We start from the raw sequence: 17,898 nt of genomic DNA, 5'->3' as shown, positions 1-17,898 counted from the left end.
CAGTCATTTGAAGAAGTAAATGATGATAGTAATCTGGGTAATGAAGTTCTCAGCCGTAGTCGGCGATGAGCACATATGCAGAACCACATGCGAATACAAATACACCGAGGAGCTGGCGAGTACGCATGTACATACTGACGAATGAGCGGACGAGGCAGATCATTCAAGAAGCTCACGCCTCGAACCCTCTTATCCTTCTTTACTTAATCCCGTCGTCTCTTTTCCTCAATTGAAACCTCTCACTTGGCTTTGATGAGCAGATGTCAGGTGCAGCCACATCTGCTTTCACTATACTGTACTGCTGCATTCTGGGCGGTTCTAGCCGGTACAGTTTTAGCTATTTTTAAGCTTCTCTCTCGCACTCTCTCTCTCTCTCTTTGCAGGCACTTTGCTCGTCCCTCCTTGCCTCCTTCAACTCTCTTCTGTCTTGGCCGGTTTCCTTCTCCTCCGTCTGACTGTAATTCATCATCATTTTATCTGTGTCTCCTCTAATTGGTTCTCATCGGGGACCTGTGCTTCCTCCATCACCCGCACATACACACACCTGCTGCCCGCTATCAGCGGCCGGACAAGAGAATTCCTTTTGTTCCTCCGTCTCCACCCTGCTTTCTCTCTCAGCCCAATTTCTACCGTTGTGTCTGGTGTCGGACTAAAGCTGGTAGAAACGGTGATAATGGATGAGCGCTTCTTTATCTCTCTTCAACTAACGGTGAAGAGCAAGCTTTGGAGAAAAGCTTCGATGTTTTTTTAGCCCAATCTCTGAGAACTGGATCTGTAGTGGATGTACCAACATCTACCACAGATCAAGACGCATCTCGGCGTACTTACACTCCTCTCCACTCGAATGCCCCATAATGTTCATTTTTAACAGCGTTCATCCTAATAAATCATTATTGAAACACAGCCAGTAGATAATTCTACACAGTGCTCATGATTATTTTTTAATATTTTTAAAATGTGTCACATGATCTTTGTTTTCTTCCAGGATGTTTAATTAACATGGTGCCAGAACTGTTTCCAGAGGTTTACAGCTGTCAATCTTTCATTAAACAGATCATTTAAATGATCAGCTATGTTATACAGCTATGTGACTATAAAACTACATTTCCCATGAGCACTCCGAGTAAGGTGGTCCCTTCTTGGTTCGTTTCAAGCTGTACCGTCCGAACGCAGTGCAGGCCTGTTTGGACTGCAGGCTGACAGGTATGAGCAGACACAAATGAGATGCTACGAATGCTACGAGTCCAAACATTCATGTTAAAACGTTACTAATGAACACCAGACTCCAAATTCCCCGCTGTGAATAGAGTGGGGGGGGGTCTACTATAGTGTCTACTATTAAATATACAAAACTGAAACTTATTATAAGCTTGATAGTGAGGATAAAACTCAGACACGGCTTCAGTTTGGATCACAGGGACGACAGGAATATTCCCAAAGCGTCTGCGGAACATCAATTGAGGCTTTCTTGACCAACATCAGTGCCCAGCCATACAAATGCTGTTTTGACTGAATAGGCACAAATTCCAACAGACGAAACTGTAGTTTTGTGAGAAGCTCATGGCCAGGTGTCCAAATACTTTCGGCTTGTTAAAACCTGGTGGTTAAGGACATCCCTGGTTTAAGGGGTGCAGGGTTTACACGAATTAGCCGTCTTTCAAGTCAAGTAAAATTTATTTGTATAGCACTTTTTACAATAGACATAATCCAGGACCGACAGACCAAAAATCCCTGTTGAGCAAACCGGGGGCGACAGTGGCAAGGAAAAACTTCCCTAAAATTACAGAAGGAAACCTTAAGAGGAATCAGACTCAGCAGGGACCCCCATCCTCCTTTCTAATTGGCCACTCTTTGTTATAGGGGTTAATTATTTGGTCTACTTTTGGGACATCCTGTACAGTGCCGTCCATCCGGGTCACTGTTCCATGCCTTCAAGATATGAAATCCTTTTTAATGAATGGGAACGGTGCGCTTGCAATGTAAACATCTGCTAATCGAATTCTCTTCTGATCTCTTAGTTGCATCATGTTGCTAATGATCACAGGGCTCTTTTAAGGCTGATGCATGTCGTTAATGACCGACTGATCTAAATGAACTCCTGATTATAGTTTAGACGCTTCAGTGTCGAGCTTCTTGTTTATGTGATGTTAAAATTATTCTGTCCCTCCACCTTATACAAGTTATCATCTCTTAAAGGTTCACGCTGTTCAATTGACTGGATTCGCATCCTTGTGTTAACTTCGGACATGCGAATGCGACTGTCCCTGACATTCTGATCCTACACACAGAACAGTAGAGTGTTGGGTGCACGATGCAGACAGGATTTGTCAGGGCTGGGTGTGTGCCCGTGTGTGGCTGCGCTCTACTGAGCCTGAAAATGTGAAGGAAGAGGAGGAACACGTCGCATGTTGGAACAAAACGTTGCTGCTTCCCTCTAGTACAGAGTAAGATGGATGATCTGTCATCATAGGTTTGAGCAGTGTGTGTGTGTGTGTGTGTGTGTGTGTATACTCACTATGGTTTTCTGGCACTGGATGCTGGAGCTGTTAAAGCGCAGGGCAGTGACGCTGTGGGTCTCGCCCTGGATGTGAAAGATACACTCGTAGTTCTTCTGGCCTGACTGTGGCTGCGGAAGGTTGCGGGCGGCCAGGGTGATGGGTTTCGTTACCCCCACCGGGATGTAGATCTGAGTCGAGGGCAGGATCTGAGGGCAATCCTGAAAAAGAGAACAGATATGATAAATACATTTTTGCCATTTGGCAGATGATTTTTATCAATGGTGACTTACAGTACTGTGACAGTATACAGTCTAAGCAACTGAGGGTTAAGGGCCTTGCTTATTAACCTGCCAGTGGTGGGGCTTGAACCAGTGGCCTTTTGATTACTAGTCCAGTACCTTAACCATCAGGCTACTACTGTAGGAATATTTGCACATCATCTGTGTTTTCTGTCTACATATGCAGCATTACAGAACATCATAGAACCATTTACCAATATCCACTATATGGCCAAAAGTATATGGACACATGACCATGAGCCTGTTGGACATCCCATTTCATCCCATTCAAATACAGTGACCTCTATTGTGATCTTTCAGCTATAACAGCCACTTTTCTGGGAAGGCCTCTCACAAGACTTTTAAGTATGTCTGTGGGAATTTGTGCCAATTTAGTCAAAGAGCATTTGTATTGCTGGGTCCTAATACTTTTGTCCATATTGGGTATCCTAATAATACGATTACTACTATCTTAAGCAGATCCAGTTTTACCGGGACACACTGGGTGACACACGCGCTTAGGCATTTCTTCTGTTTAGGATCTCAGTGGTGTTGGGCTAGCGTAACAGACTGCCGCGCCACTCGAGCGCCATGTTTCTTAAGTTCAACAAACATAAAATAACTGTGCAGTAACATTTTCAGAGAAATTTTTTTATTTCATGGTTGGTCGCAGAGGTTGCTTAATTCTTTACACTCTCCAAAAGAAATCTTCATTTGACCTTGGTTGCCTCTACTAGTGTTTCTCAACCTTTTTTTCAGACACGGCACCCTTTAAAAGTATACAAGTGCTGGAGTCATACTGGTGTAATATGTATCACGGGAGCATACACCATGCATCACTTTGACGGCCAACACACACACACACACACACACACACACACACACACACACACACACACACACACACACACACACACACGGTCATTAAAAGAAAGGTTGTTGGGGTAAACCATCAACTGTGATTTACTATCATTGGGAAACCTGGGCCTGAGACGATGCTCTACGACCGTCCTGTTGTGGCAGGGATGGATTAGAGGCGGACACGGAGCTCCGGGTCTTCAGCGCTCAGTCGCTCCCTGTACTTGTTCTTAATGTAAGTCAGTCTCAAAAAGCTCAGTCACCTCATATTCATATACATTGTAGAGAAGTGAGGAAGAGTCCAGGAGTCCTAGAGAACTGCAATGCCGCTATATGAAACTTCAGGGTTTTCATTTTTCAAAAACATCCAAAACCTGTTTACCCACCCGAGGTTGTCTAGACTGCCGTGCCAACAATGCTGCTCCTGCGGGACCCTGGCGTGTTTGCACCAAAAAAAATGTCAAGAACTCACTGTGGACTTTATCACAAACTGGACTGCATAATGAAGAACTCCAATTACTTTATTATTATTATTTTGCTAGTTTGCCAGTTAACTTTACATTTAATGTAATTTTGTGTATGTATGATTTATGTGGATTCTGCTCATTTAAGTTGTCTTCCAGGCCACCCCAAGAAGGATGGGGGTCCCTGCTGAGTCTGGTTCCTCTCAAGGTTTCTTCCTGTATTTTAATGGAGTTTTTTCTTGCCACTGTCGCCCTCGGCTTGCTCAATAGGGGTTTTTGGTCTGTTGGTCCTGGAGTCTGTAAAGTTGTTTAAAGACAATGTCCATTGTAAAAAGCGCTATACAAATAAAATTGACTTGACTCTATGCCCAATGGTCTGGGCGCTCATGTGGTGCAGAGGTAAAACACAATAGCACACCAGAGCTGACATCTCAAACTCATTGGTTCGTTTCTTAGCTCTGTTACCGGCAGGCTGGGCGCCTACATGAAAAATGACCGACACAATAACGACCTCTGCTGGCTGATTGATGAGGCCCGCACAGAGACGAGGGATAATAGAATTAGGGTGTGTCTCTCCGTGCACAAAGCTGATCCACATATGAACTCGCCTAGTGCAGGTGAGAAGATGCAGTCGGCTACTGCACACACACAACTTGTATTCATTTTATTTATTACGTCAATGTCAAAATATTTTTGGACGGCACATCCTGACAAAGCCAGATGGTTAAGAACGGTCTCAAGGGTTGAGAAAGTCTGGTCTACACTACAGCGTTTGACCATACAGCAGGTTATGCAATAAACACTAGGTTGAACGAATAATAATAAAGAGGAACAGACCGACCCAGTGTATCACACGCAGCCAGACCACTTCACGTTCGGCTAGTTCGTTTGCCTTAGCACGACTGCTTCCCGTTCGTTCCTCCAGCTGCTACAGAACCATGAGAAGTGATTGTGGTGTGATCGAATGCTTGTGGTTAGGCAATTATGTAATGAGTGTGACGGGCCTGAGCGCACGCCAGACCAATTCAGAGGAAAAACATGTTCAGTTCGAGAGGAGGGGGGGGAAGAGGCGGCTGAACTTTGCTCCTCCTTCACACTGAGGGACCGAGCTGAAATCAGGCAAGCACAACATGCCCTGATTAAAACTGCAGATTGGAGCCATATGACGGCGGGATCCACCTACCTGGCCCCTGCGTGTGTGTGAGTGTGTGAGACCGGGTGTAGATAGCTGCTGATGCCTGTCCAAGTGATGTCACTACAGTTCTTTTGTCATGTGTTGGCCACTCCGCACCAGCAGGTGTAACGAAGGCAGCCAAAACACAAAAACGCTCACGAGGACGCGGCTGGACGTGTTCCAATTTCATAAACATCACCGTGTGAGTGTGAGTCAGCGAACAAACATGAATAATCACCCAGACTTACACACACACACACACACACTTATATTCTTCATCATGTCCAGTTCTCTGCTCCATCATAAAGCAGTGGTACGTAAAGGCAACAGTTTCACTTCCCGCCATCAAACATCCGAATGTTGATCGAATGGCTCGCCATCATCTGTGTGTTTGCTCATTGGCTTAGGCAGTCATCTGTGTGTTTGCCGATTGGCTTACTCAGCTTTGGCTGTGTGTAATGGCAGACAGGGGATTACGCTGAGCAAACTCAGGAAATTAAAACGGGTCTAATAGGCCCGACCGCCTCGCCTCCTGCTCCGGGATGCAACGCAACTCCGGAGGAGGAAAGACGAGTCTCTTTTACTCAGCGCTATTCCCTCCTGATCAATCCATCTCTATTTAATCTCAGCTAGAAGCACGATACACTACAGAGCACTAAATAATCGTACATCATCCTGGTTCCTTCTCAGGCGTATCAGGTGTTTCGATTTATGAAGGAACGCGACCACAAACACACGTGGAACTTCTAATGGGCCTGTAATGAGGAACACGTGTATTCTAAAGGTCTGAACAGTGTGTGCTGGTCAGAAGATAAAGGAACGAGGGATAGTAAGTAGATGAAGGGAGCAGGGCTTAGCTAATGGGGTGGAGACTACAACTCCAGACTTTGATGAGACCAGGAGTCCTAGAGAGTATTGGCATTCCTCGTGGACAACTGTGCACATCTCTTAGCTCGTGTATAAGTGTTAGCAGGATACGGTTATTGTCTGAGCAATTGAGGGTTAAGGGCCCAACAGTGGCAACCTGGCACTGGTGGGGTTTGAACCAACGATCTTTTGATTACTAGACCAATACCTTAACCACTAGGCTACACCTGCCCTAACATTATGTAGACACAATGTTAGGTCAAAGATGTCAAGACGTCAACAGATGTTTACCTGTCTGAGCACTAGAGGGCACTGTTGGCTACATAGGCTAGGAACGCTAAGGCAGTGGCGATGCTGTGGCTATCTGGGGTTTAGGGAAGGACCTATCCTGTTCCAGCATAACTGCACCCCTGTGCACAAAGCAAGCTCTATAAAGACATGAGAAAAAAAGCACAGAGCCCTGACCTCACGCCCTACTGAACAGCTTTGGAATGAACCCGGAACAATCAATCAATTAATGCTCAACGATACAAATGCTCTTTTGACTGAATGGGCACAAATTCCCACAGACATACTTCAAAGTCTGGAGAGGAGCCTTCTCAGAAGAGTGGCTGTTGTTATAGCTAAAAACATATTACATAGAGGTCACTGTATTTTAATAGCATTTGTCGATGAAATGGGATGTCCAACAAGCTCATGGTCTGGCGTCCAGATATTTTTGACCAGATAGTGTATATAAATAATAACCACTCTCACCTGGTTTTGCAATTCCTACATGAACTAAAAGAGGGGAAAAAAACTCCAGACAGGAGCTCCTAATGTTGTCTAAACAGGGCATGGCTCCCAATAAAACACTTCACACACCAGCCAGCCAGCCAGCAACCATACCTCAAAACCAGAGGAATGCCTTTCATCCCCTACAAGTTCTTCTCTGCTGAGCGGTTCTGCCAGGCACCAGCATTTTATGCTCAAATGGAGGGCGTTTTGGGGTCAAACTCGCTGGTTCTGCAAGTTTATATATGAGTGTGTGTGTGCGTGTGTGTGGGGAACGCTTGCTATTTCTCCTGAGTCCAAGGTTAACCACATTACCGGGTGGTCAGCACTCATGTCCGTGCTGACTTGGTTTAAAGGTCTGCGTGGGAAAACAGGGCCAGACAAACATTTAAGCTCAATAAGAGAGTCAGGAGTGCTGACTTGTGGCTGTGCGGACGTTCACTCGCCAGTCTTCCTGCTAGTCTTCAGAGGTAAAACAGCTGTAGCAGATGATTGGACATCGCTTGATAGTCACTGCTGGTTGATTAGTATTAAGCCTTCACAAGTTTTCAATATTGTTCACCCATCCACTGGCTATCTGGGGTTGTGGGGTAGTGTTTCAATTCTGGTCTGTATACCAGACTTGGCACAGTTTTTACACCCAATGCCCCTCTGGACACAAACCTCCTTATTTTTCCAGGCGTGGGACCGGCACTGAGAGCACACAGTTTGTTTGTTTAACGTCACGTTTTACACTTTGGTTACATTCAAGACAGGAACAGGGAGAACATGCAAACTCTGCACACAAGGGACCCGGACCGCCCCACCTGGGGATCGAAACCAGGACCTTCTTGCTGTGAGGCGACAGTGCTACCCACTTAGACACCGGAGAGCGCACCGACACATGCATCTCTTAGGAAGTCAATGGCATAGTAGTGATGTAGAGCTTAACACCGCTGGTCAATTAGAACGAAGTCTTCATAGCAGGTGTGTGTGAGGGGAGAGGCAGATGTTTTCAATAGCGTTTCGGGGTCACCACAGTATTTCGATTCTGGTCCGTATACCAGACTTGGCACAGGGCTTGGGACCAGCACTAAGAGAGCACCGACACATGCATCTCTGAGAAAGTCTAGGCTGCCCCCCCCCCCCACATCCTCCCCACCAGACATAGCCAACTGGCCTTTAGCACTGGTCAGGCGATGGCATAGTAGTGAGGTGGAGTATTTTACCGCTGCGCCACCTGAGGACCCAAATCTGCATTATTACTGGTTTGTGGCTGTCTAGACTTTTACTCACTAGTCTTCCAGCTAGTCCTCACAGCTAACAGTTGTAGCACATGATCAGACATCACTAAAATGCTAAACACCGCTGGATGATTAGCACGAAGTCTTCATAGCGGGTGTGTGTAAGAGAGCGTTCAAAAGCGTTTCGGGGTCACCACAGTATTTCGATTCTGGTCCGTATACCAGACTTGGCACAGGGCTTGGGACCGGCGCTGAGAGCGCACAGACACATGCACCTCTTAAAGCCTAGGCTGTTTGTCCCCCCCCATCCACCCCACCAGACATAGCCAACTGGCCTTTAGCACTGGTCGAGCAATGGCATAGTGGTGAGGTGAAGTATTTTACCACTGCGCCACCTAAGGACCCAAATCTGCATTATTAGTGGTTTGTGGCTGTGCGGACTTTCACTCGCTAGTCTTCCTGCTAGTCTTCCCAGCTAACAGTTGTTTCAAATGATCGGACATCGCTGGAATGTCACCGCTGGTTGAGTAGTATAAAGCCTCCTCATAGCGTGTGTGTGTGAGAGGAGAGGCAGATGTTTTCAATAGCGTTCACCCATCCAATATCTTTTGGTTGCCCCCGTCTTAGCCCCAACTGGTCTTTAGCACTGGTCGGGTGATGGTATAGTGGTGAGGTAGAGTATTTTACTGCTGTGCCACCTGAACGCCCAAGTCTGCATTTATTACTGGTTTCTGGCTGCGCAAACTTTCACTCGCTAGTCTTTCCAGGTGGCAGTTCACGTCATTATCAGGCTGGTATTACAATAACGAACCAAACAACAGACCCCTGACGTACCCACAGCCTAAATGAATAAAACTCTGATGGAAAACAAGTCAACAAATCAATATCTGAGAATTAATAAATAAAAAGAAAATGCACAAAAAATAAGACCTTCAAAACGTCTATTTTTTTTTTTTACCTTCGAAAAAGCAACACGGCGCATATGTAATGAGCCGGCTGCCCAGCGTGGGCACAGAGAGAGCAGATTAATCTATAATTAACGTCAGCGGCGATGTGCTGCGCTCCGATAAGGCCAAGGGCGAGTGGGCAAGGAAAAAAGCAGCAACACAAATCAAAGTCTGCGATTATCAAAGAACCAGCCGGGTTGTCAACAGACCACCGCCAGTGACTAACGGCCATGTTTTTGAAGGAACCCAGAGGGCTTTTGGGAGAAGCGCAATTTGGAATAGACGCCGTTTAAGCTCGCTGAAGGAATAAATCTGTTGATCCTGGCTAATCAACCGAGGCAAAAAGCATGATGGAATATTTAGAAAGTGAAAGAATGAACGTTGGCGCCGCCATTCAGCCGCCGTGAGATCCGCCGTATCCTTGAAGACACGTCGACTCAGATAGCTGTCAGCCAGGCGGAGGAAATAAATAAATAAATAAATTCCCTCTCTTTTTGCTCCTTTCGTCGGCTTTCATGTTGCCTTTCGCATGTTGTTGCTAGCATATTTTTTTTGGCGGAACAGCTCAGGCAAGCTCATTAGGCTACAAGGTGCGCGAGTGAGCGAGCGAGAGAGAGAGAGAGAGAGAGAGAGAGAGAGAGAGAGAGTGCGAGAGAGAGAGAGAGAGTGCGAGAGAGAGAGAGAGAGTGCGAGAGAGAGAGAGATGCTTTGATGGATGGAATGAAGTTGAACGAACGAGTAAGCATGAGAAGAGCATCTCCAGGATGGAAATAACCTGACAGGCTACTAAATTAAGAGACGGTGGCAAAAAAAATGCTCCTGTGTGCACAAGCTCAACCACCACCAGCCAACCCACTTCTCTCTTTCTATTTGGCAGTACCCCACACCCATTTCTAGCATTGTTGCTTCCACGTATGGGGGAACACACTTTACTCCATGTATTCCTCCACTGCTTGCGCTGGAGCCTGGACCAGACAGCGGGAGTCACTGTAGCAAAGACAGTATGGAGGAACCGTAGCCGAACTTCTCTCTCTCAGACACAGCAAACCACCAGACCAGTAGCACAGCTAAGACCCGAATTCAGGGGCTTGAACTATTCTGGGTGGAAGGCTAGTGTGTTAGACTGCTGAGCCACCCAAGCGTCCCATAGTTCTTTCCTTTTTCAGATTTGTGTGTCCATAAGTCAATGTGTGTGTGTGTGTATATATATATATATATATATATATATATATATATATATATATATATATATATATATATATATATATATATATATATATATATATATATATATATATATATATATATATAAATATTATATATGTATACATATTATATATATATATATATATATATATATATATATATATATAAGAATGTAGATTTTTCCAGCTTCATTTTTCAATTATAATTTTTTTTTATATATTTATGTATATTTTTATTTTTATTTTTAATTTTTATTATAATAATAATAATAATAATAATAATAATAGAATTTTATTTATAAGCGCCTTTCAGGATACACAAGGACACTTTACACATCAAAGAAATTAAAAGAGAACAACAGAAAAGGTATAAAACGAGTAATAAAACATAAGAAAGTAAATAGTACTACTGCAAATATTGAGAATAAAAACAAATTAAAAACAAGTATTCAATAAAACTAAGAATTATGGAAAGCAGTTCTAAAGAGATAAGTTTTTAATTGCTTCTTAAAAATTGTCAAGGAGGAACATGAGCGGAGATAAAGGGGGGATTAAATAACAATAATTTTATAATATATGTATATGTTTATTATAATGTAATGTTTGTCCAGCTTCATTTGTTCAATTATAATTTAGATTTGTTTGTTTTTATTATAATAATTAAATAATATAATAATTTTATAATATATTTATTTATATTTATTATAATGTAGATTTTTTTTCTAGCTTCATTTCTTCATTTATATTTAAGAGATTTTATATTTAATACATAATATAAATTTTTTTTTTTTCCCCACCTTTTCATTTATATTAGAATTTTTTCTTGTTTATAGTTAACTATTATAATTATAATTATAATAAAATGCATTATTATTATTATAAGATGCGTTTAAAAAATAATAACCAAGTTAACAAATGTTATAATGCAGATTTGGGTGTGCCCAGGTGGCACATTAGTAAAATACTCTACCTCACTACCATGCCCATCCAGTGCTAAAGGCTAGGTGGCTATGACTGGTGGGGAGGATGCGGGGACAAACAGTCTAGGCTTTAAGAGCTGCATGTGTCAGTGCGCTCTTTGCGCCGGTCACAAGCCCGAAAAAATAAGAAGGTTTGTGTCTGGAAAGGCATCCGGTGTAAAAACTGGGCCAAGTCTAGTATACAGACCAGAATCAAAATACTGTGGCAACCCCGATAGTGGATGGAGGAACGCTTTTGGAAACATCAGCCTCTCCTCTCTCACACGCCCGCTATGAGGAGGCTTCATACTAATCAACCAGCAGTGACAGGCTGAAGTACGAGTAATGTCCAATCTCATATGCAAACCGTGTTTGTTAGATTACACTTAATCTAACAAAACTGTAGTTTAATCAACCAAACAAATAAACTGATGAGAAACCTCATGCTCGGTTCACATGAAAACCTGAACGACTGGACATTCCTGTTCTACACAGACAGTGTGGAAACATCAGCAGAACGCTTCACCAGCTTGACACTGGCCGCTGTGCTGGAACGTTTTAAGCAAATGGCTGTAAAATCTCATCAGATTCAGCAGAAATGCCTCCCCAGGTAGCTGTTATGACTGCGGTGAATTCCTGCTTTGCAAGCTGTCGGTCGCCCTAAATCCCAACGTCAGACTAGTCAGCATTTCCACCTCGCTCTCAAACCAGGTCTGGTGATGCGCAGATAGATGACGTGATTTAAATCGACGCTTCGAACCACAAGAAAGCGCAAAACGGTGCTAAATCGCTCCTGAGTAGTGCGTGATGGATACGTTTCCTCCCAACAATGTTGTACGTTTTCCACTTACGATCCTTCCAGCCAAAAGTCTTGTGTGATTAAGCAAAGATTGAAGCCGATCTGTCGGAATAAGCCTAATGAAGCAAATCAGCCATTTTTTTCACTCTGATCAGAACTGAGTCATTATGCTGACTCGACTAATCTAATAACATCATTTCGATGTTAGAGCCTCATTATGCAGTCAGTAAATGAATAATTTCCAGCAAAACACGTTCGGATCGCACTGGAGCAGAAATGACCCGCTCTTCAGGGGGACCTCACGATCATAAAACGACTGATCCAGTAGAAGAGATAGCATTATTAATAACAGTGCAGCAGGACATGGTCATTCAGTTCCCGCTGCATGGCGTCCAGCTCTCTCTCTCTCTCCTTCTGTGTGTATATATGTATATATATATACAGTGTATCACAAAAGTGAGTACACCCCTCACATTTCTGCAAATATTTTATTATATCTTTTCATGGGACAACACTATAGACATGAAACTTGGATATAACTTAGAGTAGTCAGTGTACAACTTGTATAGCAGTGTAGATTTACTGTCTTCTGAAAATAACTCAACACACAGCCATTAATGTCTAAATGGCTGGCAACATAAGTGAGTACACCCCCACAGTGAACATGTCCAAATTGTGCCCAAATTGTCAATATTTTGTGTGACCACCATTATTATCCAGCACTGCCTTAACCCTCCTGGGCATGGAATTCACCAGAGCTGCACAGGTTGCTACTGGAATCCTCTTCCACTCCTCCATGATGACATCACGGAGCTGGTGGATGTTAGACACCTTGAACTCCTCCACCTTCCACTTGAGGATGCGCCACAGGTGCTCAATTGGGTTTAGTCCATCACCTTTACCTTCAGCTTCCTCAGCAAGGCAGTTGTCATCTTGGAGGTTGTGTTTGGGGTCGTTATCCTGTTGGAAAACTGCCATGAGGCCCAGTTTTCGAAGGGAGGGGATCATGCTCTGTTTCAGAATGTCACAGTACATGTTGGAATTCATGTTTCCCTCAATGAACTGCAGCTCCCCAGTGCCAGCAACACTCATGCAGCCCAAGACCATGATGCTACCACCACCATGCTTGACTGTAGGCAAGATACAGTTGTCTTGGTACTTCTCACCAGGGTGCCGCCACACATGCTGGACACCATCTGAGCCAAACAAGTTTATCTTGGTCTCGTCAGACCACAGGGCATTCCAGTAATCCATGTTCTTGGACTGCTTGTTTTCAGCAAACTGTTTGCGGGCTTTCTTGTGCGTCAGCTTCCTACTGGGATGACGACCATGCAGACCGAGTTGATGCAGTGTGCGGCGTATGGTCTGAGCACCGACAGGCTGACCTCCCACGTCTTCAACCTCTGCAGCAATGCTGGCAGCACTCATGTGTCTATTTTTTAAAGCCAACCTCTGGATATGACGCCAAACACGTGGACTCAACTTCTTTGGTCGACCCTGGCGAAGCCTGTTCCGAGTGGAACCTGTCCTGGAAAACCGCTGTATGACCTTGGCCACCATGCTGTAGCTCAGTTTCAGGGTGTTAGCAATCTTCTTATAGCCCAGGCCATCTTTGTGGAGAGCAACAATTCTATTTCTCACATCCTCAGAGAGTTCTTTGCCATGAGGTGCCATGTTGAATATCCAGTGGCCAGTATGAGAGAATTGTACCCAAAACACCAAATTTAACAGCCCTGCTCCCCATTTACACCTGGGACCTTGACACATGACACCAGGGAGGGACGACGACACATTTGGGCACAATTTGGACATGTTCACTGTGGGGTGTACTCACTTATGTTGCCAGCTATTTAGACATTAATGGCTGTGTGTTGAGTTATTTTCAGAAGACAGTAAATCTACACTGCTATACAAGTTGTACACTGACTACTCTAAGTTATATCCAAGTTTCATGTCTATAGTGTTGTCCCATGAAAAGATATAATGAAATATTTGCAGAAATGTGAGGGGTGTACTCACTTTTGTGATACACTGTATATATACACATATACATACATATACACTGATCAGCCATAACATTATGACCACCTCCTTGTTTCTACACACATTGTCCATTTTATCAGCTCCACTTACCATATAGAAGCACTTTGAAGTTCTACAATTACTGACTGTAGTCCATCTGTTTCTCTACATACTTTTTTAGCCTGCTGTTCTTCAATGGTCAGGACCCCCACAGGATCACCACAGAGCAGGTATTATTTAGGTGGTGGATCATTCTCAGTACTGCAGTGACACTGACATGATGGTGGTGTGTTAGTGTGCGTTGTGCTGGTATGAGTGGATAAGACACAGCAGCACTGCTGGAGTTTTTAAACACCTCACTGTCACTGCTGGACTGAGAATAGTCCACCAACCAAAAAAATATCCAGCCAACAGCACCCCGTGGGCAGCGTCCTGTGATCATCTAATACAGAGTGGACAGTGAGTGGACATGGTATTTAAAAACTCCAGCAGAGCTGCTGTGTCTGATCCACTCATACCAGCACAACACACCACCATGTCAGTGTCACTGCAGTGCTGAGAATGATCCACCACCTAAATAATACCTGCTCTGTAGTGGTCCTGTGGGGGTCCTGACCATTGAAGAACAGGGTGAAAGGGGGCTAACAAAGCATGCAGAGAAACAGATGGACTACAGTCAGTAATTGTAGAACTACAAAGTGCTTCTATATGGTAAGTGGAGCTGATAAAATGGATAGTGAGTGTAGAAACAAGGAGGTGGTTTAAATGTTATAGCTGATCAGTGTGTATATATATGAAACAGGGCAGGAAGTGTGACAGTCACATCGTCTGGTTTAATTATTCAAAGTGGATTAGACTTTGATTAGATTAATATTATTATAAATAATATTATTATTATTTATTATCTAATTATTTTGATTAGATTATTTTAAGCAAATAAATTCCCATCATGACCCATTGAAGAAGCACTGACCAAACACTATTTAGACACTCCTACCTAGTTGGTCCAACTTGTAGATGTAAAGTCAGAGACGATCGCTCATCTATTGCTGCTGTTTGAGTTGGTCATCTGCTAGACCTTCATCAGTGGTCACGCTGCCCACTGGGCGCTGTTGGCTGGATATTTTTGGTTGGTGGACTACTCTCTGTCCAGCAGTGACAGTGAGGTGTTTAAAAACTACATCAGCATTAATGTGTCTGATCCACTCATACCCAGGACCTTCTTGCTGTGAGGCGACAGTGCTACCCACCGAGCCACCGTGCCACCCGAACATCAATATCAAAACCAGAAAACACTGAACACAACACAACAAGATCAGAATCTCAGAGCTCTTCATACTGGGGCATCAAGCAAAAAATTCCCATCATGACCCATTGAAGAAGCGCCAGCCCAACACCGCTGGGATCCAGGCTCAAATCTCAGCAGTGATATTAGCCGTTCGACATCTACACACATATAATTGACCATGTCTGATGAGGGGATGGTCGAAGCCCTGTACAATGTATGCCTGCCTTGTAACCAAAGCTGCCATGACCCAGACCAGTAGTTATTCCCAGTCCGCTCCATCTGGGAATCAAACCCAGGACCTTTCTGCTGTGAGGCAACAGCCAGAAACCAGACCTATATTAAACAAAAATCAGTTTCTCACAGTTCATTACAGCAAAGTATAATAATCAAGACGTAACCATTATGTCAAAGCTACTCTCAAAACCACTGAACGCAACAAGGTCAGAAGGTCAGAGCTCTTCATACTGGGGCATCAAGCAAAGAAATTCTCATCATGACCCATCGAAGAGGAGCTGGCCCAACACCGTTGAGATCCGGGCTCATATCTCAGCAGTGATATTAGCATGTCGGCGTCTACACACACGAAACTGACCACGTCTGAAGAGTGTATGGAGGGCATTTGCGCCCTTGTCCAATGTATGCCTGCGTTGAAACCGGAGCTGCCATGACCCAGACCAGTATTTATTAGTTTTGGTCTAACTCCAACTTATGAATGTAAGTTGTGTATGGTTCTTCATCCCAATCGTGCAGCCCTACACAGCCGGCGAGGGTGCTGTAAAGCCAAAAGAGGTCACAAGAGGTGCACAGGAAGGGAGCATTTCCATTTTGGAATGGTACAATAAAAAGTGGGATAGGCACAACACTAAGAAATAGCTTTTGTAGCCAAGGGAAATGACAAATTTGGTTTTATAAAACAGTCCCTTCATGCAACCACAATCATGTAGTATGACGGGTATATCCAACAACAAAGGGAGTCAGAGGGGCAATTCATTTGTGTCAATCACTGTATATTTATAAGGGACAAAGGATTGCAGTTAATGAGGTGAAAATGACCTAAAACCTCATATTCTCCACAAGCTGGTTCATTGAGCCCATCTCGTGCGACAATCAAGCATGTATTTCTTTTGTTATGCAGTGATGTAACGTGACTGTCCTTACTTAACATTCATAAATGTTTTAAGACTTCTCAGCTCCCTCCTCACTCCCCCAAGACTCAGTCCTCCACTTCTGTTTGCTGTCTGCTCCATTCTAAACTCTCACTGTCTGTCTGTGGCTATTTTCAGGCGAAGAGCTAGCCAGATGAGAGGTACTCATCCTAGAGTACCGGTGTGAAATGAGGAAGGTATGAAGGTACGGTATGTATGTATGTATGCATGCGAGGGAATGTGAAGCAGATCAGAATGAATGGCGTGGCTAAAAATACATAGACGGAGCAGCTGCTTCCACAGCACGGGTTCAGAATCAGATCCAAATAAACATCAGTCAGGTCTGGTTCGGGTAAGAGCTTCCTCTCAGATAGCTCACATTCCATTTATCTAAAGATGCTTTCCTACTGAAGTATATTAGAGCCAAGTGGAAGTCTGAGTGCTGTCTGTCGTAGCAGCAGTCATATGAAAGCAGCATTCACTACTCCAGTATATTCACTACTGTTGCTAGAAAGCAGGAGGCTGTAGTGTCATGACAAACCTGTTACCTCACATCTGATTGCTGGAATTCTTGCTAAGTGACCTGTAGTAAGGGCAGCACCTTTAAATTTTTTACATACACTTGTAAGGAATGTGTATTTCATGAACAGCTGGCTAGAGAAAAACAGCCACTGCACATCACCAGGCTAATACTATTCCTAAGGTGAAACATGCTGGTGGTAGCGTCATGCTATTAAGATGCTTCTGAACTTCAGGGACAGGAAAAACACAACGAATTGAGAATAGACCCTACAAAGTGTACACTAGCCCAAAACTATGCAACAGCGCAACAATGATTGGAGGCATAGAGCCTGAACACTGGAAAGGCTTTGGGGCAAGTCTCTGGACGTCTTTGAGTAGGCCAGCCAGAACCCAGACTTAAACCCAGGTTAACATCTGTGGAGTGATCACAGATGTTTGCCATCCAGTCAGATGCAGGTTAAGAGGATCTGCCATGACAAATGGGCTAAAGTGACTAAATCCAGGTGTCCAAATCCACAGCAACCTTGCAACCACCTTGAATCCAGTCATGCTAGCTATATACGTTCGCAATGCGGCTTTCTGTTAGACTCCATCACTCAAGGCCATTTGTAGTCTAGTGGTTAAGGTACTGGACTAGTAATGGAAAAATCAATTGTTCAAGCCCCACCACTACCAGGTTGCTTTGAAATGTTGCGTAATGTTTGGATCCGTTAGTGTTCCGATGTTTTAGAATAGCCCCCAATCCCAAAAGATTTGGTCCCCATCAATGTTCAAGTCATGGTTACAGCCTTGCCACCACTGGTAGATGTTGAGAGGCAGTTGGCGACTACACGAGTGTCTGTGTAGGCATGAGATGGTCTCGGGTCTCCTCATCT

The 17,898-nt window shown here is 44.0% G+C and overlaps 1 protein-coding gene across 2 annotated transcripts in view; it reads right to left on the bottom strand.

The window, feature by feature from the left end:
- plxna1b (plexin A1b) overlaps nucleotides 1–17,898 on the bottom strand; it is a 268,336-nt gene that overhangs the window by 85,310 nt on the left and 165,128 nt on the right. For both annotated transcript variants that reach the window (XM_062997386.1, XM_062997387.1), the window contains exon 10: nucleotides 2,516–2,716. In XM_062997386.1, the coding sequence (XP_062853456.1) occupies nucleotides 2,516–2,716 (201 nt within the window). The remainder of the gene's footprint in view (nucleotides 1–2,515; nucleotides 2,717–17,898) is intronic.

Source organism: Trichomycterus rosablanca, chromosome 6 (assembly GCF_030014385.1).
Source record: "Trichomycterus rosablanca isolate fTriRos1 chromosome 6, fTriRos1.hap1, whole genome shotgun sequence".
In the NCBI taxonomy this organism is placed as follows: domain Eukaryota; kingdom Metazoa; phylum Chordata; class Actinopteri; order Siluriformes; family Trichomycteridae; genus Trichomycterus; species Trichomycterus rosablanca.
The sequence above is the reverse complement of the archived record's forward strand: the minus strand, read 5'-3'. Positions and strand labels throughout refer to the sequence as shown.